This window comes from Dunckerocampus dactyliophorus, chromosome 10 (assembly GCF_027744805.1).
Source record: "Dunckerocampus dactyliophorus isolate RoL2022-P2 chromosome 10, RoL_Ddac_1.1, whole genome shotgun sequence".
Taxonomy (NCBI): domain Eukaryota; kingdom Metazoa; phylum Chordata; class Actinopteri; order Syngnathiformes; family Syngnathidae; genus Dunckerocampus; species Dunckerocampus dactyliophorus.
The window spans coordinates 20,973,984-20,999,128 of record NC_072828.1 but is presented as its reverse complement, the minus strand read 5'-3'; the positions used below and the strand labels follow the sequence as shown (position 1 = coordinate 20,999,128).

The 25,145-nt window shown below is 38.5% G+C and overlaps 2 protein-coding genes across 6 annotated transcripts in view; one reads left to right on the top strand and one right to left on the bottom strand.

Annotated features, from left to right (window-relative positions):
• The window catches only part of mcoln3b (mucolipin TRP cation channel 3b), an 18,031-nt gene extending 12,972 nt beyond the window's left edge, over positions 1-5,059 (top strand). For all 3 annotated transcript variants that reach the window (XM_054790092.1, XM_054790090.1, XM_054790091.1), the window contains 4 exons: positions 1,228-1,350; positions 1,490-1,696; positions 1,804-1,931; positions 3,490-5,059. In XM_054790092.1, coding sequence (XP_054646067.1) covers positions 1,228-1,350; positions 1,490-1,696; positions 1,804-1,931; positions 3,490-3,529 — 498 coding nt within the window. In that variant the 3' untranslated portion in view covers positions 3,530-5,059. The remainder of the gene's footprint in view (positions 1-1,227; positions 1,351-1,489; positions 1,697-1,803; positions 1,932-3,489) is intronic.
• LOC129188939 (G-protein-signaling modulator 2-like) lies at positions 505-25,145 on the bottom strand. 3 transcript variants are annotated; one of them, XM_054790089.1, is made up of 15 exons: positions 25,009-25,145; positions 12,906-13,127; positions 12,480-12,615; positions 10,540-10,679; positions 9,656-9,779; positions 9,386-9,501; positions 8,685-8,840; positions 7,438-7,546; positions 6,983-7,136; positions 6,693-6,775; positions 6,406-6,588; positions 5,978-6,140; positions 5,412-5,597; positions 5,215-5,330; positions 505-4,833 (listed from the first exon to the last, which is right to left on the bottom strand). In XM_054790089.1, the coding sequence occupies exons 2-15, from the start codon at positions 13,124-13,126 to the stop codon at positions 4,666-4,668; spliced, it is 2,055 nt and encodes a 684-aa protein (XP_054646064.1). In that variant the 5' UTR covers position 13,127; positions 25,009-25,145; the 3' UTR covers positions 505-4,665. The 3 variants fall into 3 exon arrangements, with proteins under 3 accessions (XP_054646064.1, XP_054646063.1, XP_054646062.1); XM_054790088.1 differs by lacking the exon at positions 25,009-25,145 and adding an exon at positions 16,844-17,344 and having other exon boundaries at positions 6,702-6,775; XM_054790087.1 differs by lacking the exon at positions 25,009-25,145 and adding an exon at positions 16,844-17,342.

The window sequence follows — 25,145 nt, the reverse complement described above, 5'->3', positions numbered from 1 at the left end:
AGAGTATATACAGTCATGGAAAAAATGATTTGACCACCCTTATTTCTTCATTTTCTTGTTCATTTTAGTGCCTGATACAACTAAAAGTATCTTTGTTTGGACAAATATAACAATGACAACAAAAATAGCTCATAAGAGTTACATCTTTTGGCAGTACAATGCTTTAGGTATTCATATAAGAACATAAGTGATTTAGGTTATTATCAACAAAAACCATGGAAGTTGCTAGATATCAGCTCTTAAATGAAACTCTTATGAGCTAAATTTGTTATCATTATATTTGTCCAAATAAATGTACCTTTAGTTGTACCAGGCATTAAAAATTGATCAATAAACTGAAGAAAGAAGGGTGGTCTAATCATTTTTTCCATGACTGTAGTTATAATATACAGTGGTGTGAAAAATCATTTGTCAATGACAACACAACTGAACACAATTAATTAAACTTTTTATTATTAAGAGAGAAACCTACATGGCCCTGTGTGGAAAAAGTCATTGCCCCCTAAACCTAATATAACTGGTTGGGCCACCCTTAGCAGCAACAACTGCAATCAAGCGTTTGCAATAACTTGCAATGAGTCTCTTACCGCGCTGTGGAGGAATTTTAGCCCACTCATCTTTGCAGAAACACCAAATGTATCAGAAATCCACATCAATTATAAGTTTCATCCATCCAGGGATGTTATCTATTTCTTTCATCATTTATAATTATTTTGCATTGTTTTCTGCATGTAATACTATAATTATTCTCTACAAAATGTATTTTTGGTTAATATTTTTGAATGTCTGGAACTGATTAATTGGATTTACATGATTTGCTCTGAGAAAAACGGCCTCTTTTGTCTTCTTTTCGGTTTTTGTCTGACCTTTTGGAATGAATTAATGATGAGGTTCCACTGTATCTCATTAGGTTATGCAGGTACTGTATACAAAATGGTGCGACTCTTGAGTGCTTAATTTAGGAAGGCTTGTTAAAGACATGTCTACCTTGGTTAGATACTGCATGGGGGCGCAAATACTTGAAAACAGTCTATTTCGCTCACTTGCTGCTCGCAGCGTGCAAGCGACACCCCACGCAACCACTGTTAATAACATCTGCGAGCCGGTGGTGGTGGTCTTGGATTTTTTGATTGGAAAAAAGTGTAGGTTGGACCTGAAGAGGGACAGCACCTTTAATGCTACACTTGTGTTGTAGATTATTCTGTGTGTTACTATGCTCGTTTCCAGATTCTCATCTTGACTCTCAGGGCAGCTTTCCCGAATGTTATCCGTTTCATCTGCTGCGCTGGAATAATCTACCTGAGTTACTGCTTTTGTGGCTGGATTGTCCTTGGCCCGTATCACGAGAAGGTAAGGCTGTTGGGATGAGCAAAGCAAATTCAAGATAAATCACACCACAAGTATGAATTATTTTACTTTATAATGTTTTCTTTTTTTTCCACACACATATTTAACAACTTGCTCCTTTGATTTCTTTTTCCCCTCAAAGTTCCGGACCTTGAACACAGTGTCTGAGTGTCTCTTCTCCTTGATCAATGGAGATGACATGTTCCCCACCTTTAAGAACATGAAGCGGAAGAGCAACCTGATTTGGATTTTTAGCAGAGTCTACCTCTACACTTTTGTCTCCCTTTTCATCTACATGATCCTCAGCCTGTTCATCACAATTATCACCAACACCTATGACACCATCAAGGTAATGTTTCTTGTACTTAATTCTTATTCATTGTCCCAAGAAATGCTCCATCTTTCACACTTTTTCCCAAAACAATGTCCTCACAACACCGACTCTCTGCTTTACAGCAACAGCAGCAAAGTGGGATCCCGACATCAGAACTCCAACGTTTCCTATCAGAGTGTAAAGATCTCCCAAACTCAGGAGCTTACAGGCTTGACAAGAATAGCTGCTTCTTGCACAGCTGCATGAACAAGTAGGTAGAATACACAGTTTTCATCTTTATTTTCACCTAAAAGTCCAATGTAACCAAAAGGTATCTTTGGTTTTTGGAATAAATGCGCTACTCTGAAAAGCCTGTGTGCAGGCTTGAGGAGACATCACCACCTAAAAAAAGTTTCTATTCTTTAATTTCTTTCCCTTTATCCCTTTCTGGAATAAAAGCAGCAGGTTAAGGAATACTTGTCAAAGAAGCAAAGACAAAAGTAAACTCTCAAATAAGGCGCAAATAAGTATAAGTACAACATGGGGAGAGGCCAAAAATGATTGCTAATGATTGCTAAAAATACTGTATGTCTCGGTTTTCTTACACTGTCTTGGTTATCGTCCTGCCCATCAATGCACCTGACAAACTAGTTGACTGCCCAAACAAAGCAGCCACGCGTTGGTGACTCAGCCTCTGTGAAGAATGGATAGTGGTTATTTTACAGTTGGGATACCATAGACCAGGGGTCTCAAACTCAATTTCACTGGAGGCCACTGGAGTTAGAGTCTGGGTGAGGCTGGGCTGCATCAAGTATTGGGAGTAGGGCTGGGAATGTCAGGGTACTTCACGATACGATACAATTCACAATACATGGCTCACAATAGCGCTAAAGAGCCACCCCTCCCCCGGTCCATGTGATAACACCACTGTTAGTTCAGTGTTGGTGTTTACTTGCCCCTGTAAGTATGGAAGTAACATTGAGCTTGCCCGGATGTTGCGGGCTGCAGTTACACTACTCTTTGATGTCCAGTCGCGGGCCGCAAGATATGATTTGGTGGGCCGCAAATGGCCACGGGCCGCGAGTTTGAGACCCCTGCCATAGACAGATTCCGCCAGGGAATCCTTTAATCATCTTTACTGTGTGTGTGTGTGGTTTATTTGTTCATAGAACGCACACAGAACAATGAGCAACTCTTATCAGTCTCCTTTAAGCAGTGTGCCCAGTGCATTGACGAGGCATTCAAGAGCACTCTGTATTTCTGAGGCATCTGTGCTTTTTTTTTTTTTAATTAAATACGTCAGGAAAAAAAGTTGCAAGTGGCAGAACTTTCATAAAGAAGGCGTAATGATGACTGTAGCTGCGGCTGACGTTTCCAATAAAGTTCAAGTGAGCAAACATCAAGCTCTCATCGGCCACTCTTTAAAGTTAAGTTTGTAACAAACTACAGTTAAACAATGTCCGTGTGGCACTTCCGTTCTCTCCCCTCCTGCCTCCACTTGTTCACTACCAAGTCTTCATTGAAGGTAAAAGTGATGTTAAATATTCATTTATCGATTTCTTTCGTAATTTATAATGTATTTTGTTGTTTGTAAAACTTATTATTCTACATAAAATGTGTTTTGTGGTAATATTTTGGAGTGTCTGGAACGGATTAAATGGATTAGCATTATTTGTTATGGGAAAAATTGATTCAGTTTTTGTACCATTTGGTTGTTGTCGGCCCTTTTGGAAAGGGTTAAAAGCCAAAGTTACACTAGACTGAATATGCCGTACAAAAGTTGATATACAGTCATCTACAGTGACTAAATCATTTCTTTCTCATTTTAGGTGCAGGGAACACCACGAGAGGTTGACTTCAGAGACATAGTGTGTCCAGGTGGTTGGAATATTTGACTAAATCAGTGGTTCTCAATTATTTTCGGTCATGCCCCCGCTGGGGGACAGAAATGTTTTCAGCCCCCCCCCAATTTAAAATACTATTGAGAAACTGTTCAGGTTGTCTTAGAAGACGTTTTGCCTCTCATCCAAGCAGGCTTCATCAGTCTTCCAATCGACTGAATGCCCTGAGAATGATAATATCTATTTATTTATCTGTACTGTACAGACTGAACTCGAAACTGAAACCAGCAAAATGCAACAAAATGGAGAGCAGTAAAGCATACAAACATTTTTTTTTTAATTGGAAAATAAGCAGGAGGGCCGAAAAATCAGTATAGAATCTTTTGTCAAGTTTGAGAAACGATTTTATGTGATTTTTGATATTTTCATTGTACTGCAAAGAACTTGCCTTATTGGTATGTAAAAAATGATTCCACTCTAAAATCTGAAATGTGTGTTTTCCTACAGCATGTTGTTTTAAATGCAATGTTTTGCACGTAAGGAATTTAATTAAGGTGGAAACAGTAGCATGTAATTATTTTATTTTCTGATGGTTCTTCTGAGACATATTCAGTAAAAAAATTCTAAATAGGGTATATTTTTCTTTTACCACTTAGTTCCCTGAAAAGTCTTACTTTAAAGAAGAAAACCTCAAATCATTATTAATGGCAATTATGTGTGAAGTACATCCTTAAAAATTTCAGACAAAAATATTTCTGTGACTGACGGTGTTAATGTGGTCCAAAGATGTGGCCAAATGATTTGTAACTGTGGAAGCAGAGAACTTGTTAGAAGGCATGGATGTTCTTGGCTTAGGAAGTATATAATCAATGTATCTTTTTTCATTGTGGCCTTTTGAATGGCATAACAATAATAGAGAGGCACTACCAGAAGATGCTGACATTGTAGAGAATCTGCCAGTTAGCTAAAGACGACCTTTCGGCGTGGAAGATTTATATTGCTCACTACTGACACTCATGATGTTCTCCATATAAACTTACTGTGTTACTCCTTGAGGCAGTCTGCTCAGTTGAGGAATGAGTGGGATTAAAAATCATAAAAAATATTAAAATGAAAAAGACATTTGTAGTTCCATTTTGTATCCTAAAATAAAAAAATAGTCCATCAGTCTGGTTTGGATTGAGTGACGTCAGACGGTGGCAGCACCCGCTGTTCCTCCATCCTGTTTGACTGAGAACGCAAAATGAGACTAAAGAAGTCCTCATCTGGGACAGTTGGTCCTCGTGTGGCCGAAGGTGGAGCAGCGCACCTTTGGTCATTCAGTCGGGAACCCTTAAATAACAAGGCAGGAGAGTTAGTTGGTTATTGGTGGTGTATTGTTATTTTAAAAGTCTGCGTTATAGAAGCTGTACTAGAACCACCACAGTTACCTTTACAGGTACATCTCAATATGGAATGTTCATTTATTTCAGCAGTTCAATTTGAAAAGTGAAACTCCTATAGATTAAAATTAACTACACATAGAAATAGATTGTATTATTTTATTTATTATTGTTAATGTCTTAGTAATTTTGATGATTACAGCTCATACACAAATGAAGTATGACACAACATTGGAATATTGTCAATACTGTGAGCTAATGCTGTGCTCTGACTGTCTAACTACAGCACTGAATGAATAAATTAAGAATTCAAGATGTTTGTTTTGCTCACCTGGCACTTAACTAGCATGTCAAAAAAGACGTCATCCCCCTCAGACTGCTCAGTGCTGTTCTCGATGCAACTGTACAGGGAGGGTGTGTGAGCTGGGTCTGTACTGGAAATGGGGGCTGCAAGGAGCAAACAGAACAAGCACTGGCAACCCAAGTTAAAGGGAACGTGAAGAGTTTACCAAAGTAATTTCTCCTCACCTTGAGCGGGGGCTTGGTTTTCGCTGGAGGTGGAGGGTGTACTGGGCCGGTTGTAGGTGCTGAGTCTCAAGCCAGGAAAATGGCTCAGGCTGACTCGTTGGTCGTCCAGACGACGGGCCTGGGAGCTGGCCAGCAGCTCCAGGAAATGACCAGGATCCTGCAATGGTGCTTCGCCCTCCAGTATAGCTAGACACAAAATCAGCAAAAGTATGCAGCTTACAAGGATTCATTAAAAGGGATTCTTCCAGGTGTCATGCACTACAAGAGGATGAACACAGACAACATCAATGGAGTGATTCTCAAAATTGACTTTTAAAGTTCTACTCCTTAATGTTGTGTAGCATGGACAACTACCACAACTTTTAAGATGTTATGGGCAGGTCTGAATATTCTGCATTCACACCATAACCAGGCAGTTTACCAATGGGATGCATCAACAAGTTCTTAATGTCACTATTGAATACAGTTACATAAGCAAACAGTAGGCGTATTTTATTATTATGTAATGTTATGTAAAGTTTAAGTATGGTGTGAGCACAGATGTACAAACACAGGGACAGACTTACATTTCCTTTCAGCTACAAGAGGGGTGGATGAGGGAGAGGAGCTGGCAGGCTGATGGCTCAAGCCATCTAAAAGAGAGCACCTTTGGTCATCCATTCTGTTGCCCTGGAAACGAGAGAGAAGGTCGAAAAAGCCATCCTCCCCAATTGTGTCATGCGGAGCTTGCTACAGGAAACAAAAACAAAAGAAAACAATTTCAGCAAAAAGACTTGCATTTCTCTTTCTAAGCGTTCTTAGTTTACTATGTTTAAAATTGTATATTCCGATTCTTTTAAATATTTTAAAGTAGGAAAACAATACACAAGTTTAGTATCTGCTTATTATTAGTAAACTTTTTTTTTTGCACAGTTTATTATTTTATGACTTAACTACACTGGTTGCTACGGAGATTACATTTCCAAACCCATCATGTTACTGTACTGAAAGGTACCTTAGGTGACTTTGGCGGGTCCAAATCAGGCACTGAGTGGTCTGAGGCACTGTCATGCTGCTCTTTGGGAGATTTGTTGTTCTTCCGCTTTTTACTTTTTAGTCGGTGAAAGAGGAAGAGCTTAGTCGAAGCCTTTATGGTGTTCGTTTTTGATGACCTGGAGAGTGCATCATCTTCCCAGTCCTGCAAATTTAATTGAGGTGTAATATCAAGGATATTAATAAACTTCCAAATAATCTAGACAGGAATAAATTTGCTTGTCAAAACTCTATAAAGGTGATACACACTGGACGTACTGATGAATCCCCAATTGAATTTGGACTCAGGTCCAGGTTTTCTGCACTACCTTTCTTCTTTGGAGATTTCATTCCTGTAACATATATTCAAAAGAATCCTATAGAAGTCGAAACTTCGAACACAAACAATGAGAGCAAAGAGTGTTATGTGTTTTCGGTCAAACATATAAGGGAAATTACTCAGATAAATAAAAGGAAAGCAGTAAAAAGCTAAAATATATTTTTTGTGAATTCAAATATTGGTGCAGGACAGGAAGTACAATTCTCCAATACATATTTACCTGACATGTTGAGGTAACTCTGGTGGCTTACTGACAGTGCAGACCTGTTAGTTTTGCTGAAGATGTTGGAATAGATGTTGGACTTCAGGCCCACAACCAGCCGGAGGTCTGACAAATTCATCCGTGCGGTCGCCTCACTACTTTTGTCTCCAGTCTAAAGCACACGCAACAATATCATTTAAGTTAAAATAATCATAGACATAGAATACAATTAAATGTGTTTATCATTACAGAATAATACCAAGCTGTGAAATTAAATAAAAAAATAGGAGGCTGAATTCTCACTAGGCAAGATGGTATTTGGTTTCAGAGCAAGTTTTTTTTTTTTTCCTCTGCAACAGGAAAGGTTTGGACTTGCAGCTGCTATTGAATGTTATTCCCCCACCTACCAGTAGATGGGGGCATTGCTGCCGCACGGACTCAAGGGAAGGATATAGTAAACAGTAATCACTCACCTCTTTGGCAATTTCCAGATGTTTTTCAGCAAAGTGCATAGCTTGCTCGTGGTTCCCCAGGGCAGTGTGGGCATTTCCTAGACTCCAGTAGGCCCTTCCTTCACCAATTCTACAAAAAAGGAGGAAAGCAGCAAGAAATTAGATTACATAAGACAGGGGTAGGCCTTCATCAGCATTTTGACTGTGGGGAAAAATGTTGTTATATGACATTCATTACCAGTCTATGTATTAAACATCACATTTAATAATTTTTCTGTCCTTGTCTTTTACAAATGCCAATAACAGCAAAAAAGCACATTTACATGGTAATACAACAAGACAAAATACAGAGGTACTCGTTACAAAAGAAAAAGAAAGCCTCCACTAAGTGACCACTAAACAATAACATAAGTTCATCTGAATAATTGTAACCAATCTAAAGAAGCAGAAAGACAGCATTGAGACAGCATTGCAGTGGTGACCAAACCATGTACAATACAAGCATTTAAATGAGCTGCCAAGGAATGAGGACAATTTTGATTATTTGCGGTTCGAATTTTGCCGCTTCAGTCTATCACGTTTTTTCAAAAAACTAAATCATACTGTTCTATGGTTGAATATGGCCTGTTATTACCGTAGTCAAAAATATGCATATTCAAGTAAATGCCCAAACTAAGCATTTTCAAGCTTAAAAATGCCTAAATGAACTAAAATACATATATACAGTATCATAACAAGACACATTCAAATAGTAATATGTAGTATTCTACACTGATCAGTAGGTGTCAGTAATGTTACTGTAATGTTCGGTGAGGACACATGGAATATAATTGCAGGTTTGATCTCACAATGGATGCAATAACAACAACAGAATAATTGTAATAATAATAATCCTAATAACTACACGGGCTACTGTTGCGCCCGTAATCCACTCATCTCTGAACCCCCGACATCATTTCCTGTCCACCACACGTCCGGAATACATTTATTGCAACACATACAAGCACGAGTCTTATATATGTCTTAAATGGCTTATTTTCTCCGATTATGTCTACTATATTGAGTAACATGAGGGTAAAGGTGACTAGAGGGGTGTTATTTCATGCCTAGTAGGCTCTAAAAATGTTAAAAACTGTATTTAGAAGGTCGTAAAAAGAAAAACTATGAAAATACTTGATCTATAAGTAAGGAATCATACTTTACAGAAGTTCACTTATCACGGTCGGGTCTGGAACCAATTAATCACGATAAATGAGAGATTACTATACCTGTCGTTGAGGTCCTGAGCAATTACTAGATGTTTGAGGTGATAATCAATGGCTCTCTCATAGTCCTGGAGTAGTGTGTAGGTGTTACCCAGACTGTAACAGGCCTGGGCCTCCACTGCCTTGTCCTTCAAAAGCCTGGCCAGCTGCAGAGTCCTCCTGAGGGCAAACCAAAGGGGGGAAGACAAGGACAAAGAATGTCTCGGTTGGGTGCAGGGAATTACATTTATCTGATTCCCCCCACCACCTTTGTTGGTTTCTCCTTCAAGGAATTCCTTCAGTAAGTATTTCACATTTTTATCTAGCTGTGGTGAGTGGATGTCTGTATTGTTTTGGAGGCTAAAACTGTCTGAACATCTCATTTTGTAGGCCTATAGAGTTATTATCCAAATCACTTGAATGTGTCAATAGGTCTCCAACTGGGGTTTTATATGCACCAGTAGGATTGTGAAATTATGACCAGAGTTGATGGAAAGGTATATTATGGATTTTTAAAAATCTAATTATGTTTGGAGCTATTTGCATCTCACAATTTAGTAATTGTTCTCACATGTTAATATTGGGTTTGGTCATATGTATCTGCTGTAGAATCAGTAACTTAGTTAAAGCAAACAATAATAATTACAAAATGCCTCTGCAATTATTTTGAAAGTGTAAAGAAAAAGGATGTGTACAGTATGCTTAGATAAAAAAGGTTAACTTACTTATAATGACCAGCCGCCACTTCAAATCGGCTGAGGAATATATGAGCGTTACCAAGGTTACAGTGTGCCCTCCGCTCCGCAGACCTGTCCCCAAACTCTTTAGCAATGAGAAGGCGCTGGCAAAGAAATATGCAACACATATAGTAAAGATTACTTCTCTCAAAGCCACGTTTAACATTCTAAGGTAGTCAAGACAAGCAAGGCATCCTTAACAATCCTAGTTGGAGAAATACAATTACAACTTTCGACTTGCAGTAGTGTTGAACTCACCTTTTCATGCACTGCTACAGCAGTTTCAAAGTCCCCCAGCAGATAATATGTATTACCAAGATTCCCATAAGTGCGACCCTGAGCTGCACGATCCCCCAACTCCTTCACAAGACACAAGTTGGCTCTAAAATAGCAACCAAGAGATGTGTATTTACCTTCTAGAATAGAAGGAAAGTATTTCTGAAATGCTAAAAGTACTTCTACTTATTTGACATATTAATTTTGTTTGTAGTAAGAATAGCATTATGGACAAAAAAAAACACTGAGGGTGTTTCGCTTTTAATACTTAACTCTTGAATGAAAAAAAAAAAGAAAATTGGTATAAAAAAGCAAGAAGATGGAACAATCATGTTGACAAGGACAAGGAAGTTCTCTGTAAAAATATGCCACAGTGGTTTTCTGCATGAAATTTATCCATCCATCCATTTTCTATGCAGCTTATCCTAATTAGGTTTGCGGGGATATGCTGGTGCCTATCCCAGCTGACTTCGGGCAAGAGGAGCGGTACACCCATGGACTGGTCACCAGCCAATCGCAGGGCACATACTGTATAAACAAACAACCATTCACACTTCCATTTAGACAATTTAACCTAACATGCATGTTTTTGGAATGTGGGAGGAAACCCACGCACGCACGGGCAGAACATGCAAACTCCACACAGAGATGCCCAAGCGGAGATTCTTACACAGGACTTCCAGCTCTACTGACTGTAACCACTCGGCCAACGTGCGGCCGCATTGAATTTCATTTTATTTATTTCAGTGAGTGTCCGGTACAGGGTTAACAGTATGAATAGGCAGAAAAACATTCATGCAAGACATTATTGCTCTGTGCTTCTGTTTATCAAACAAATAAGTTACAGTATGTTGGTACCAACTCACTCATAATACTGTGCAGCTTTCCTCAGGGCTATCCTTGCTTCCTCTGGAAACTCTCCTGGTTCCGTCCCCGACCAACAGATGCTTTTGCCCTTGGCGTGGTAAACGTTCCCAAAATTATACAGTGCTCGGGCCTGCCCAACCTACAGCATGCACAACAGATTTTCACTGATGGAAACCACAGTGACCAGTGTAGTAATTATACTTAAAATACGCTGAAAGTAAGACCTGCTTACATGCAGCAAACTCTTTGTGAGGTTGGCGCTTCAATGTAACACAGCTGTAGCATACAGTAATCCCTCGTTTATCGTGGTTAATTGGTTCCAGACCAGACCGTGATAAGTGGATTTCCACAAAGTACGATTCCTTCTTTATAAATCAAATATTTTCATAGTTAGGGCATAGAAAACCTATTTACCACCTTCTAAATACATTTTTTACATTATTAAAGCCCCCTACACATAAAATAACACCTAATTAAAGACTCATGCTTGTTCTTGTGTGTCTCACTGAACATTGCTGACACCTAGTGACGAGTGTAGAATACAACATATCATCAACGACTTTGAATGTGTTTTTTGAATGCCTTATTATTTGTATTTTATTTCATTTAGGCATTTTTATGCTTAAAAAGGCAAAAAATATGTAACATTTGTTGTTAATTAAACAAATTCCCTCTAAACTACTCCCCAAAAGCAAAACTGTTATATTTCATAAGAACATAATATCCATGGCAATGGTAATGGTCTGCTCAACATCCTTTAGTTTGTAAAGAAAACCTCAATTTCTAGCCAGTCAGTCCTCCAATCCACAAAGAGCTTTTTGAGAATTACAGATGGACTGGTGCTATGATAGAATAATTAAATTACCTATTACCCAAGATGTGGAAGATCAAGAGTGCAAAGCGTATTAGGGTCAGATGAAGATGTTTTCTGATGAATTAAGACACTGCATTCAATGCACTCAGATAGGATTGTCCAGGCAGTTACCAGAAACACATCCAAGTCTTGGACAAAGACAAAAAACATTTAAATCCCTGACGGTTTCATTAATGTTTAACAGTAAAATGTGTCCGACCATATCCAGCATTCCTTCGCCATGATTTTTGAGATTAGAGGTAGTCAAACAGGTAAATATTGCTTGTTGTATCTATCTCTCTTGATAAATTTGGGATTTAGGGTAGCCAAACACTGAAAAGTCGCTATTCTAAAGAGTCTGCAATAATTCCTCACTTTAAACTGGTACCAAATCATTTTCCACTCTCCTGCAAAAAATAACACTTTGAATCACGGATGGGCATAATAAGCTATTGATTGACTGTTAAGATTTTGGTTGATTGTGTCAAACTAATGGTTGATTGTTCATTTCTAAAAGCAATTGTGGCAAAATGGAGTGCATTATTTGGCTGCCACAAGCAGAGGTGCTGTTGATTGTGTCTCAACTACTTTGTGGTCTAAAGAAGAACTACATGTCGTCAGGCATGAGAAGTTGATGTGCTCTATCCACTGACTTCATCTCTGGCAACTCATCCCGGCAGAATGATTCTACTCAATAATACACTACAATTGAAACAGGAGTGCTAATATTTTTCAAAATAATTTTAAAACATAGTGATTATTCTGTTAGTAGTAATCTTTCAGCTTCACCCAACAGGGGTTGCCACAGGAAGTCACTTGCATTACATTACCTGGGCTTGGGTGAGCTGCAGTGGCTACGTGTTGAGGCAGCTGTCATGAATCAGTCCTGTACTGGCTGCTTGAAAGGTAGCAATGTGTAGCATAACAGGGCAACAGTCATCGTATTAATGCCCATCCCTCGTTTGAATGGTTGGAATAAATAGCTCACAGGTTCTCACTCCGATTTGGCGTTTGATTAAGTGTAAACATGGGCATCCATTTTGCAGACAAATACACTCATAAATGTTAAGAAATAATACAACCCACCTTATCACACGTAGCTCTGGTGATGTCTAAATGTCGTTGGCAACAAACCACTGCTTCATTGTATCGTCCTAAAAGCTTTAACGTATTCCCAAGGTTGCCACTGGCTTTAGCCTCACCAAGTTCATCCCCAATCGTCCTAAAAGAAATAACCCACCCAGTAATTAACAACAATTAAATCAAGTGTGTAAAATGTTATTGAAAAATGTTGTTCTTTAGTTGTCAAAAATAAAATTGCAAGAGAAAGCAATTTACAGCTAAACCAGAAATTCTACAGTCATGAGTATTATAAGTACATCATGCTCAAATTAAAGCTATGATTTCACTCTGTGTTGCATCTGCACAAACCTTTTCCCCCAACGTCCTTTCTGAAAATTCTAACATGGATCAATTATAATACTGAGCTGTTTAGGCTGTGGAACTTCCAACCTTGTAAGTGTGAGATCATGCCGATGGTACTCCAAGGCTTTGTTATATTCCTGCAGGTGAAAGTAAGCATTGCCAAGCTGGCTGTAGATGGCACTGAGGATTTGGAGGTCCTCAGTTCCAACCTGGATGGCCGACTCAAAGGCAGACACACCAGCACGATAATTACCGGCCTTACAGAATCGTTCACCTTCCAAGGCCAGGTCCAGACATGAGGACTCCATCCTGCAAGGAAGCAAACATACGTAAGGAATTTAGAGTGAAGTCCATTGTATTTCCGAAGGTCGTACAAGTTTTCACTGTTGGCTTGAAATATCAGCATGAAATAGTCATTCATTTATTCATTTTTAGGTTCTCAAGTGAGCTGGGGCCTATCCCAGTTGACTTTGGACGAGAGCAGAGGCACACCCTTGGTGGATCGCCACCATAGACGTCATTAGGTCTATTTTAGGGTGGCTTCAGCCCCCCTAAAATATTCCAAAGCCGCCCTACAATTATAGCTGATTTTTTCCATGTAAGAAATTAGCTCAGGCATGAATAAACCAACAAGTATATGAGTTGAATGTGTCAAAGTAAATAACAACAGTCCTACAAGTTGCTATGATTTGATTAAAATGAGCCATTAAAGTGACCATTAGGAGCCAGGGGTAAGCTGCATGTTATTGCTTCTCTGTTAAGCAAGGGTTAGCATTCTGAAGTTGGTGGTATATTCTTTTTTATTAGAAGAGGACATTATTGTCATGTTTTCACATCGTCAAATAGTACGTTGATGTCAGTAACTGTTAATTGTGTAACTTTACCTATGTTTACAAAATACGATATTGTAGTTGGCTTTATGAACATTACTTTAGACAGCAAAAGTGAACCTCCCGCAAAAGGGGAAAATGAAGTTTCACAGCAACAACAAAGTGCAAGTAGCAGCACACAAGAATTAAGCATAAAAGAATAGCATATCTATATGCATATACATACACTATACTATGAAAAATGCACAGCAACAGTGTACCTGGTCACTGTGCACAATAATAATACTACCATAATTTCCCGTGTATAAGAGTGATTAAGAGTGTATTAAGCTGCACCCACCAAATTTAGAGAGAAAATGTTCTTATGTAAGTTCTCAAGTATAGCAGATGTCACTAGCTTGGAAAAAAATCATAAATTAGCAGCACGGCTGTATAAGCCACAGGATTCAGAGTTTATGAAAAAAGTAGCTGCTTATACACCGGATATTACGGTATATGTGCAGATGTGGATGCATCTAGAAGCTGTATATGATGTCCATCTTTTGACACAATATCTGTACAAGGTTGTTTTTCTAATACACTGTTGCAAGTGAAAATTAATATAACAAATATCAGTGGCAGGCAGAAATAAAGAGCTTTATTTGGGAATACACTTTGCAAAAAGAAAGCGGTTATAAGTGTTTAGATTTAATACCGCTCATTTACTCATTTAGACTGTTATTTTATTTTATTTTCAAACAAAGAAGCTAAAGACTTAGAATAGGAAACACAGAAGAAAAAGAGAATGGACCAGATAACAGGTACTGATAAACGCTTTTCAAATAATTAATTGATGAAGAATATGTTGGTGGGATGACAACTATTTTGAACTTCCTAAACAAAATACTGTACCTAGTGACGCTGCTGATCACCTGTCATTCACATGGCACATTTAGACAAACATTCATACCTCTGGGCATGCTCGAGTCTCCAATTAACCTAAAATACAAGTACATGGTTTTGAACTCTGAGGCAATACTACTACTGCCACAGATAGTTATTTGTGGTTTGTCATCTATCCATCCATTTCCTGTGCTCCTTATCCGATGTTCAGAATAACAGGGAAAACTGGACTTCCCCACTGACTTAGTTAGGGTGAGAGGTGGCAGCACAGCCATATACAAGGCAATGATGAAAGGGGTGAAAAGACCGGGAATTGAGCCAGGGCCAGTTACATGAAAGCTATGTGAGGCACGACACACTTGTCAGCACTATTCTATAAAGACATTCAAAAGCGAAGCTTTTCTGTATACAATCATCTCACGAAGCAGGATCTCTCAAGTTTTTCTCAACGAGAAAATGAAAATATGCCTGTACCCCAATCTACAAACAGCATTTGTAGATTGGGGGATAAGTATTTCCAGTGAAAAGCAAAGTCTTTTAAGCACCCTAACAACCCTGAAATGAAAAGGATGCTTTTATGAATATAAGTTCAACTCAAATATGTCTGACGTAAAATGAGTAGCAGATTATGACTCTCGCACCTTCTATGTAAGTGTACTTTAAAAGACAAGATTTACACCACAACACAATTAATCCCTGAAAGCAATTCTCTTTTTTTGATGTCTTAAAATGGCTCATATGCATTTTCTGGGTAGATTTTTCATGAATGTACTGTACATATACAGTATGTCCAAGAGTGAGTACCCTCATATATCTGCAAATATTTTTATTATATTTCTTCACGGGACAACTCTAAAGAAAGGGCGCTTTGATACAATGTAAAGGTAGTCTGTGTATAGCTTGAATAACTGTAAATTTACTGTCCCCTGAAAATAACTCACAATTAATGTCTAAACCACTGGCAGGTTCAAAAGTGAGAACACCCCTCATGAAAATGTCCAAACTGTGCCCAAAGTGTCAATATTTAGTGTGGATACCTTTATTTTCCAAAACTGCCTTAACTCTCTTGGGCATGGAGTTCACGAGAACATGACAGGCTGCCTCTGGAATCCTCTTTCAGGCCAACATGACAACATCATGGAGCTGGTGGATGTTAAAAACCTTGCACTCACTCCAACTTCTGTTTGAGGATGCCCCACAGATGATCATTAGGGTTTAGATCCATCACCTTTTCTCTCAGCTTCTTTACCAAGGTAGTGGTCGTCTTGGAATACTGTCCTGCGGCTCAGTTTCCGAAAGAAGAGCATTACGCTCTGCTTCAGTATGTCACAATACATGCCGGCATCTACATTCTCCTCAATGAACTGTGCGCTCATGCAGCCCCTTAATCATGACACTTGTCTTTGTACTCCTCACCTGGTTGCTGCCACACACGCTTGACATCTGAACCAAATGTGTATATCTTGGTCTCATCAGTCTACAGGACATTGCTTCTACCATCCACGTCCATAGTCCGATTGTCTTCAGCAAACGGCTTGCAGGAGCTCTTGTGCGTCTTTCGAAGATGCTTCCTTCTGTGATGACAGCCATGCAGACCAGTTTGATGCAGAGCGCGAGGTATGAACCCCCACACTAAACTCTGCTGCAATGCTGGCAGCACTCAGTTTGATTATGTTTTATTTTACAAACACAACCTCTGGATATGACGGTGAGCATGTGCACTCAACTTTTTCCCCCCCCACATCCTCAGAGTTCTTTGCCAAGATGTACCATATTGAACTTCCAGTGACCAGTATGAGAGAGTGTGAGAGCAATACGACAAATTTAACACACGAGCTCCCCTTTCATACCTGAGACCTTATAACACTAATGAGCCACATGACACCGGGTAGGAAAAATGGCTAAGTGGGCACAATTAGTACAATTTAACATAAGGGTGCGCTCACTTTTGTCACCAACGGTTTAGACATTAAAGGCTGTATGTTGACTTATTTTAAGGGGTTAGCAAATTTACACTGTCATCCAAGCTGTACACTGACTACTTTACATTGTATCAAAATGCCATTCTTTAGTGTTGTCCCATGAAAAGATATAATAAAACATTTGCAGAAATGTGAATGGTGTACTCACATTTGTGACATACGGTAAAATCGTATGATAAACACAGGACCCACAGTCATATAAATCTTCATATCAGCTTATTCTTTAAACATATTAATGGATTTGGATACAAATAAATTAACCATCATTATGCAGCCATTTGCCAGACTCATGCATTACTCAAGTGATAAAGCAACAGCCAGACTCTCATACCTGTTGCTTCTTCCCATTCTGATGCACTGAAGGCAGTCTGACACGACGGACATTTCAAGCTTCTTGATCACTCTTTGAAGCAAATACAGCTTTTTCAACACAACGCCCTTTGCCTTCACTTCCTTCATGTGCATACACATAACGCAGCCACAGTGTCCCAATGTCATACAGAGAACAAAAACAAAGCTCCCATAAATCAGTTGCTGCAGTCCTCAATGGAGCGCCGCTAACCTGCGGTAACAGCAAAACAAAAGGACTTAATCCGCTCAGTGTTCACAGTCCAGCGCCATGCCAGGAATCTGTTATGTAGTCAAACGCAGATTATTAGCAGGTTGTTACTAAGCAGAAATTATAAAGAGGCCGCTCAGCAACTGTGCCGTGAATAGGTTATAGTTCTCGAACACTTAGTAAGCGGTAACAAGCATCTCTAAGCCAAACGGTGACTTGTGTCACTTCCAATTAAGTCAGATTTCAGTGGTAATTATAGCTACTTTAAATGGCTCCAGTCAACCTTTAGGCTCAACACTCCATGAAATAATCATTCAGCTGCTGACGTCCTGGGGCGGGGGGCTAGAAATGCTTCAGCTGTTCAGAAATAATCGATGTACTCAACATTAATTTCTATGTAAATACCACAGGGATTGTAATCCATTAAGTAATAATGTAAATCAGAAATATATGCATATAATCATGTCACTAACTCATACATCAGGGGTGTCCAAACTTTTTTCCACCGAGGGCCACATACTGAAAATGAAAAGATGCAAGGACCACTTTGATATTTTTGAAACTGCATCTCAGCACTGTGATGATTAGAGGAAATGGAGTATTTTAGTATGAACTTTGGTCTTTACTTTCTTTTGCCCCATGTTTTTGTTGCTTTTTTATATTCCATATATTGCCACTTTCTTGTCAAATAATCTTCATAAATGTTCTTTTTGTAATATTCTGGGAATAATATACTAAAATGAGATTTTTTTTCCCCACTCATACCGTAACTTTTTATTGTTAGAATACAACTTTTATTATTTTGACTTGTAAAATTATAGCTGTTATTTTCATTTCTGCTTTTGTTTTTTTCCCTCCAACTATTTCAACTTTCTTCTAATAAATTTTCCTCTCATAATTACTTACTGACTTAATTCCCGTAATATTTTACCTTTATTCTTGTAACATTACTTTTTGCAACCTAATTTTCCAAAAATTGTTTTCATAATATCACGACTTAAAAAAAAATTGCGATTTTCTTGAATATGTCAACTTTATGTTTTACTAAAATGATCAAAATTACAACTTTTTCTCCTTACATTACAGATATTTTCTCTTTTTATTTCAATCTTGTAAAATAAATGATGATTTTTCACATTTTTTTTTTTAGTTTTCTTGTTAAATAACATTTTTGCCACTGGCCAACGAAAAACAGCTGCGGGCCACAAATGGTCCCTGGGTCGTACTTTGGACACCCCGTCATACACCAATATCCACTTTCCTAAAGAAGAAAATAAGAGCCAATTTGACCATTCAGGGAAGAATGCATACATCATATATCTCACTTCAGTCAATCAATGTAGAGCATGGATTTACACTCTGTTTTTGCACAAATTTTCCTCAAAAGACTTATCAGGAAAACGATCATCCAAACTGAATATGATTCAACAATATTTCTCTTTCACAGATCAACAAAAAATAAGACATGAACATGCACGGTCAATCAAATAAAAGTTTCTTATTGCCTGAAGTACAGCATTGATCGTTCCAGCTTGTAGCCTCATTCCCGACTGCTACTGAACAAATCCAGCACGCTGCTTTTGTTGTATCCACTTGTCTTTGTCTGTTTACGTATGTCACCAGGAAGGCGAAGTGTTCCCAAACAGACGACTAACAACAGAAGAGGGATTTCAAGCTTTGGCTTCTTCTTGTCGCTATCGCTAGCCATGACTCACTAGGGTCGCTGTGGTGTGCTGGAGCCTATCCCAGCTGGCTTTGGGCTAGAGGCAGGGTACACCCTGGGCTGGTCCCCAGCCAATCGTAGGGCACATACAGACAAACAAGCATTTACAGTCGCATTCATACCTATGGACAATTTAGAGTCACCAATTAACATAACATGTATATTTTTGGAACGTGGGCCGAAACGGGCGTACCCGGAGAAAACCCACACACGCATGGGGAGAACATGCAAGCTCAATAAATTACAATAAATCACAAAGCCTTATCTTGAGCGTGTCCTGTCCCTGAATTGAAGAATTTAAACAAATCAAAATGATGACATAATGTGGGCATAATGAAGGGCACAACCATCCCTTGATGTTGTTTGATTGTGAGCCACACAAAAACATAATCAGCATCTTTCTCCTTTCTGGGACCACATCTAGCACTTAAACCACTAGCAGCAACTGTCTTGATTATCATCTTGCTCTACAGGTTAGTCTGGGTTTGCACGAAGAGAATGGGATTCATCAAGGCTAAACTTTGCCAAGGAGTTCTGAGGCTTGTCTGGGCATGTGTGCAATACCATACAGTAAAAATATGTTTCCTAATATGTTAACTATGTGACAACAACCACAGCGTAAAATCGGGTGCTTAGTTTTGCAATTGTTTCAGCTGGGTCATGAAATATTTACATTTTGGCTTTCAAGCTCATCTTTCACCAGCCAAGTAAATGTTACTGAACCAAAACTTTGAGAAACAGACACAAAATAAAAATAACAACAAACAACAATAATAACAATAATAATGGCTGCCAATTTGGGGCAACGGCCTCTCTGACAAGAACCAATCATTGACATTTACTGTACACTAGTGTGGGTGACAATGAAGACAAGGTGGGTGAAGCGTCTCACACAATACTACAGCAGGGTGGCAGGGATGGATAATATTGGCATATTTTAAAAGTTGTACACAATTTTTTTTGGATTGCTGCAGCCAAAAATTCCTGATTTCGAGGCAGCTTTTTCACAAAGTTGCGGCAAAAGTTGCAGTGCTTTCATGCTTATTTTTTTCCCTGATAATGTTGCATCACCTTCCGATCTTATAATGTGTTATCATTAACCTTACCCCAAAAAGCACAGTATTTCAACAAAATGTAACAAAAATATGCTTTATTTGCATATTAAACTCAGGTGCACAGCACATTTGTGAACATTGCGTAAAATATTTAATCACAGATTGTACATAGTTAAGCCATAATTAATCACACATAATCACGGATAGAAATAAGTTTGTATCTATAATAAGTAGGGATGTAAATCTCTTTGTGGTAAATGATGGCCCATTTTGGAAACATGGGACATTATTTTGTTAAAAAATAATACACAGTTACAAATCCCCCAGTTTTTGCATGTTTAATGTGAGTCACGTTTTGTCCCACTTTTTTTGACAGTCCTTGAACGCAACTTCTAATTTTGTCCCACCCTGTACAGATAGACTACTATACTGTATTTTTCCCTTTTTTCCTTTCACCTCACATTTGGTCCCAAATGCTGATACTATGTGGGAATGCATAAAAGGTAGATTTTGCTGACCTTATTGTGAGCTAATGTGCATATTTGTTTGGTACACAACCTCTCTGAAAAACAAAGTCCGGGCTCGTACTGGTGGATCGTGGCTCTGTTATCATGTAGTGCTTTTAATTTGATGTTGTTGTCATACTTTTACACAGTACATAATAAATAAGATAAAATACATCGCTATGTGTTGAAAATCTTTCCCGGTGACTAGCTAGTGCAGTGCTAATGCTGGCGCTGCTAATGCTATTTACTAGAGAAGTCCCGATCTCGGCTGCTGATTCGCTGTATTTTGAAGATCGGATAAAACCGGCTTCCGCCACAAGATCGGGCCGATCGGGTTGCTGTACAGTGTTCATAACTCTGGGCGACACTTCAATATGGTAGGTGCGCTAATGTGCCTCAAAGCTGGTTGCCACTCGTCCTCCAAGAAGAAGAAAACGCAACACCAGCATGCAGATATGGTGAACTGGTGAAAGAATCACCTTTGACCCAAAGAATACGTCTGCTTAAACCCTACATTAAGTCATTTGTGTGTGCACCAACCAAAAAATTTTTACTTTTAACAAAAATGCTGTTGTATAGAAGTCTTGTGACAATACTGCAAAAAAATACTGGCAACTTTTAATATGCTCCTATTTAAATGTCATACATTTTGGTGACTATGCACCCGCTGCAAAATAATCTGTTGTCTTGCAAATTGTTCTAGTATGATGTCACTCAATGACTGTGCTTTCCTGCCAAAAACTCCAGCTGGCTATTTGTTGCTGTCTTTTTCCATTGTTGGTTGGATCATCATATTCAATTCTAAAAAAAAAAAAAAAAAAAAAAAAGCATCGTACAAATTTAGAAATACAAGCTTTTGTGCCCATCAACAATCACACAAGGTTCACAGACACAAGCTCTGTGAATATTAACTTAAGTTTGTGATCTGAAGTAGGCTGACTTGCATGTTTTTTGTGGAAAAAACATACCAGTTAAATAAATACCCAGGCGAGTTTAGTAACATTTCACTCACTACGCTTACATGCACTAAATAGATAGATACTTTATTTTGTGATATATGTGAAATGCTAGTATGATAGTGTAACGGTACACTAAAATGTAATTTCGGTAATTCCAATAAATAACTAGAAGGTGCATTTGTTGGACAAATGTAATGATAATAACAACTATAGCTCATAAGAGTTGAATTTAAGAGCTGATATCTGGCAACTTCCATGATTTTCTTGATAAGAGCCAAAATCACTTAAGTTCTTACAGGAATAGCCATAGCATTGCACTGCCAAACTATTTAAGTCTTATCAGCTATTTTTGTTGTCATTGTTATACGATTTGTCCAAACAAAGGTACCTTTAGTTATATCAGGCTCGCTTTACCATGATGCCATTTGTCACGCCAGCGAGCTACTAGCGTTCTTCCCCCTCAGTCAGTAGTGTCCGACACTCTGAGGCGTCCGTGCGGAAAGTCGCCCAGGACTTTAGGTCCGCGTGAAGCGCTTGGATCACTCTAGTAATAAATTTAGTGAGAAAAATCAACTGTAAAAAAAAATATATATATATATAACCGAAACGGTACGCAAGTGGCCCGAACCGAACATGCAGAACCGAAAAGGTTCAATACATCCATGTGAACTGTTACGCCCCTATAGTACGACATGATTTTTCTCCATACTATTACGACTTTATTCTGGGAAAATTGTGACTTTTTTGCCATTTCATTAAGACTTACTCTATTTTGACATATGAATTACGGCTGTTTTTTCCATTTCTGCTGTCGATTTGTTTCTTTAAATTTTCCAACTATTTCAACTTTCCTCTTGTAAATTTTCGTCTCGTAATTATAACTTTATTTCCATAATATATTGACTTTATTCTCATAATATAACTTTTCCCTAACCTAATTTTCCAAAAAAAATACAACTTTATTCTTTGTTATGTGTGTTTCTCATATTGTTTTTTTTCTTGAATATTTCAACTGTATGCTTCCAAAATAACTTTATTTTCCCGCATAATATTCCGAGTTTATTCTTGTATAATCGCGCCTTTTTTCCTGTTAGAATACAACCTTTTTCCTCTTAAAATTTGTACTTTATTCTTGTAAAATTTCTGCCGTTGCTTTTTTACAAAAATAACTTTCCTAATATTTCAACTTTTTTCTTGTTTTTCTCACAATATTATGATTTATGACGTTATTCTCACATTAGAACTTTTTCTCCAACTTTTACTCTTTGTTTGGATTGTTTGTAATAAACAATAAAAAATTATAGTTTTAGAATGTGCCGCGGGCCAATAAAAAAAAAAAAAGTTGTGGGCCTTAAATGGTGCTCGGGCAGCACTTTGGCCACATCTGCACTAAAAAAAAAAATCTTAATTATTGCATGAATTTGGTTGAAAAAAATGCATGTATTAAATTATTAATGTATAAGTGTATCCCATAGAGTCATTTCTTTGTGGCGGCCTGCCACAGATGACTGGCACAGCCTTTTTTTTTTGTTTGTTTGTTTTATTTTATGTTTTAGATTTGGCATTACCTGTTCACCTTTGCTCACAAACAGATTATAATGGGACTGTCTCTGTAGCTTGTCATTCCAACTCCACACAGTAGATGGCATTGTAACTCTACAACACCTGCACCACCTGAACCATGTTGTAGTCACTATGCTTTCTTTACACTGTTTTCTTTACTTGTCTTGCTTGCTTGCTGCTGTAACAAGTAAATTTCCCCGCTGTGGGATAAATAAAGTACATACAACTCTTTTATTAAGATTATTAGAGCCCTGTAACATGAAATAACACCTATCGCCACCTTTACACTCCTATTATTCATTGTTTACATCACATTGTGCAACTCTTATGCTGTAGGAACTTGTGATGGCCGCTAGCTTGCTAACAACCGAGCAAGCTTAGAGAGTTAGCCTCAAATTTATTTCTTCTAAACTTAAGAAGCCGAAAACTTACCACACAGATGTGCGACAGGAAATAAACAACAGCCCTTCCAAATCTATTGAACATTTAATTTTTATGTTTGCTTGCAGAAACGCCAATAAAGAGGCTTGTTGTTTGTATATGAATCCATTAGGGATTTCCCGATCCAATCTTCAGGATCGGCTGCTGTATTTTGAAGATTGGATAGAATAGGCTTCCACCATGAGATCGGGCCAATCGGGTTGCCGTAAGATTCATAACTCTGGGCCAACATAGTAGGTGCGGTAATGCGCCTCAAAGCTAGTTGCCACTCAACTCCCGCAAGAAGAATAAAACGCAACACCACCATGCAGACATGTCCGCCGTGTACCGTGGTGAAGTTAGTTTCACATTAGACGTTGGATATTCAGCTCCGTAGCTACAGCGGTAGTTCCCACTCACTGTGCCCGGACTGCAGTGTCATGGTGCGGGGAGTTTGCACGGGAAGTGCCACTCTAACCGCTGGATGTTTATACTAGGGACACTAAATCACACCACAAATTGTTCTATAACCATGTCAAATGATTAGTCCTACCCTAAAAGTATTTTGCACGCCCATTTTTTTCCAATTTTAGCTTTTATTGGATGGACTTTTATTGGATCAGGGACAGGAATCACAGAGGCTTGTTACAAAAGCCAACAATATTGTTGGTCATGCTGTGTAATAAATCAGTAAATTCAGCAATACTTTGGTTGCATTATTTTTTATGCTTTGAAGAGCTGTTTTCATAGCCATATTCAATTCCACAAATTAATGTTTGTAACAAATGTTTATTATTTAAAAAAAAAAATTAAAAAGCATTGGTAGCGGATCGGATCGGCAAGACTATAAAAATATCGGATCGGATCGGAGGCCAAAAAATGTGGATTGGGACATCCCTACTAAAGAGGATTGTTGTGTTTGTATATGAATCCGCACCAATAGGTGATCACAAACTGCATTATAGAAGTGTGCTGTGCATCCCGGAAAACAGAGCTAGTTCCACAAGATACTAGATGCAAAAAAACAAAACAAAACAAAACAAAGTTGCATGGCCTTTTAAGTTCAAATGCAACACGTTAAAGTGGCATCGTTAACCATAAGTATTTCCATGTGAACACGCCCGGACAACGCCTAACCCAATACAGTAAATGATGCACTAAAGACCTTTGCTTCTTTTTTCCCCCCTCAAATGGAAAAATGCAACGCAAGAGATTTCGAGAGAAAACTGAGATGCATTTACTACTGTGGGCAGCAGCTTTGTAATTACTGCCTTCAATACACAGTTTTATTAGTACTGACAGTATTGAACACCGTATAATCCACAATGACTGACTCGGAATTACATTACTGTAGCTGCTCTTAAAAACAAAGGGAAAACAACATTTCGTCTATTCCAGTGAGTAAAGCATGACTTGCTAATGACGAGTGCCTGAATACGACGTCGTCTAGTGCTGAAAATTAGTCACACTGGCGTGAACATGCCATCACATGTTCCCGTTCGACAGTAAATGATAGCACGATGAATAAAAACATCTTGAATTTAAAAACACTACTAAGTGTTTCTGTAGAGTCAACAAACGGCACGTCAGCGGGTCACTTCCACACAACAGAAGTGACAGCACTTTATATGTTACTCAGCTAAATGGCTAACTTAGCTCAAACTGAAATGCGAGAGGACGCCGAAAACGTAACTTTCAAAAATGTCTTTACCTTTTTGTGGTTCTGAAGCGTAGTCTTTCTTTCTTTCTTTCTTTCTCCAGGTGTTTACAGTTTATCCGTCCATCAGGGAGGAAGACAATTGCGTTGGCTCGGGAAGCAGAAGTTGGGAAAGACACTCCTCCCACCCC

Excerpts from the sequence above, each read along its gene's own strand:
- LOC129188939 (XM_054790087.1), bottom strand. The coding sequence starts at position 17,010 with ATGACATTGGGACACTGTGGCTGCGTTATGTGTATGCACATGAAGGAA. Across the intron at positions 12,616-12,905 it reads CATGATCTCACACTTACAAG|GACGATTGGGGATGAACTTG; the intron begins GTTGGAAGTTCC and ends TATTTCTTTTAG. Across the intron at positions 10,680-12,479 it reads CCAGAGCTACGTGTGATAAG|GTTGGGCAGGCCCGAGCACT; the intron begins GTGGGTTGTATT and ends TGCATGCTGTAG.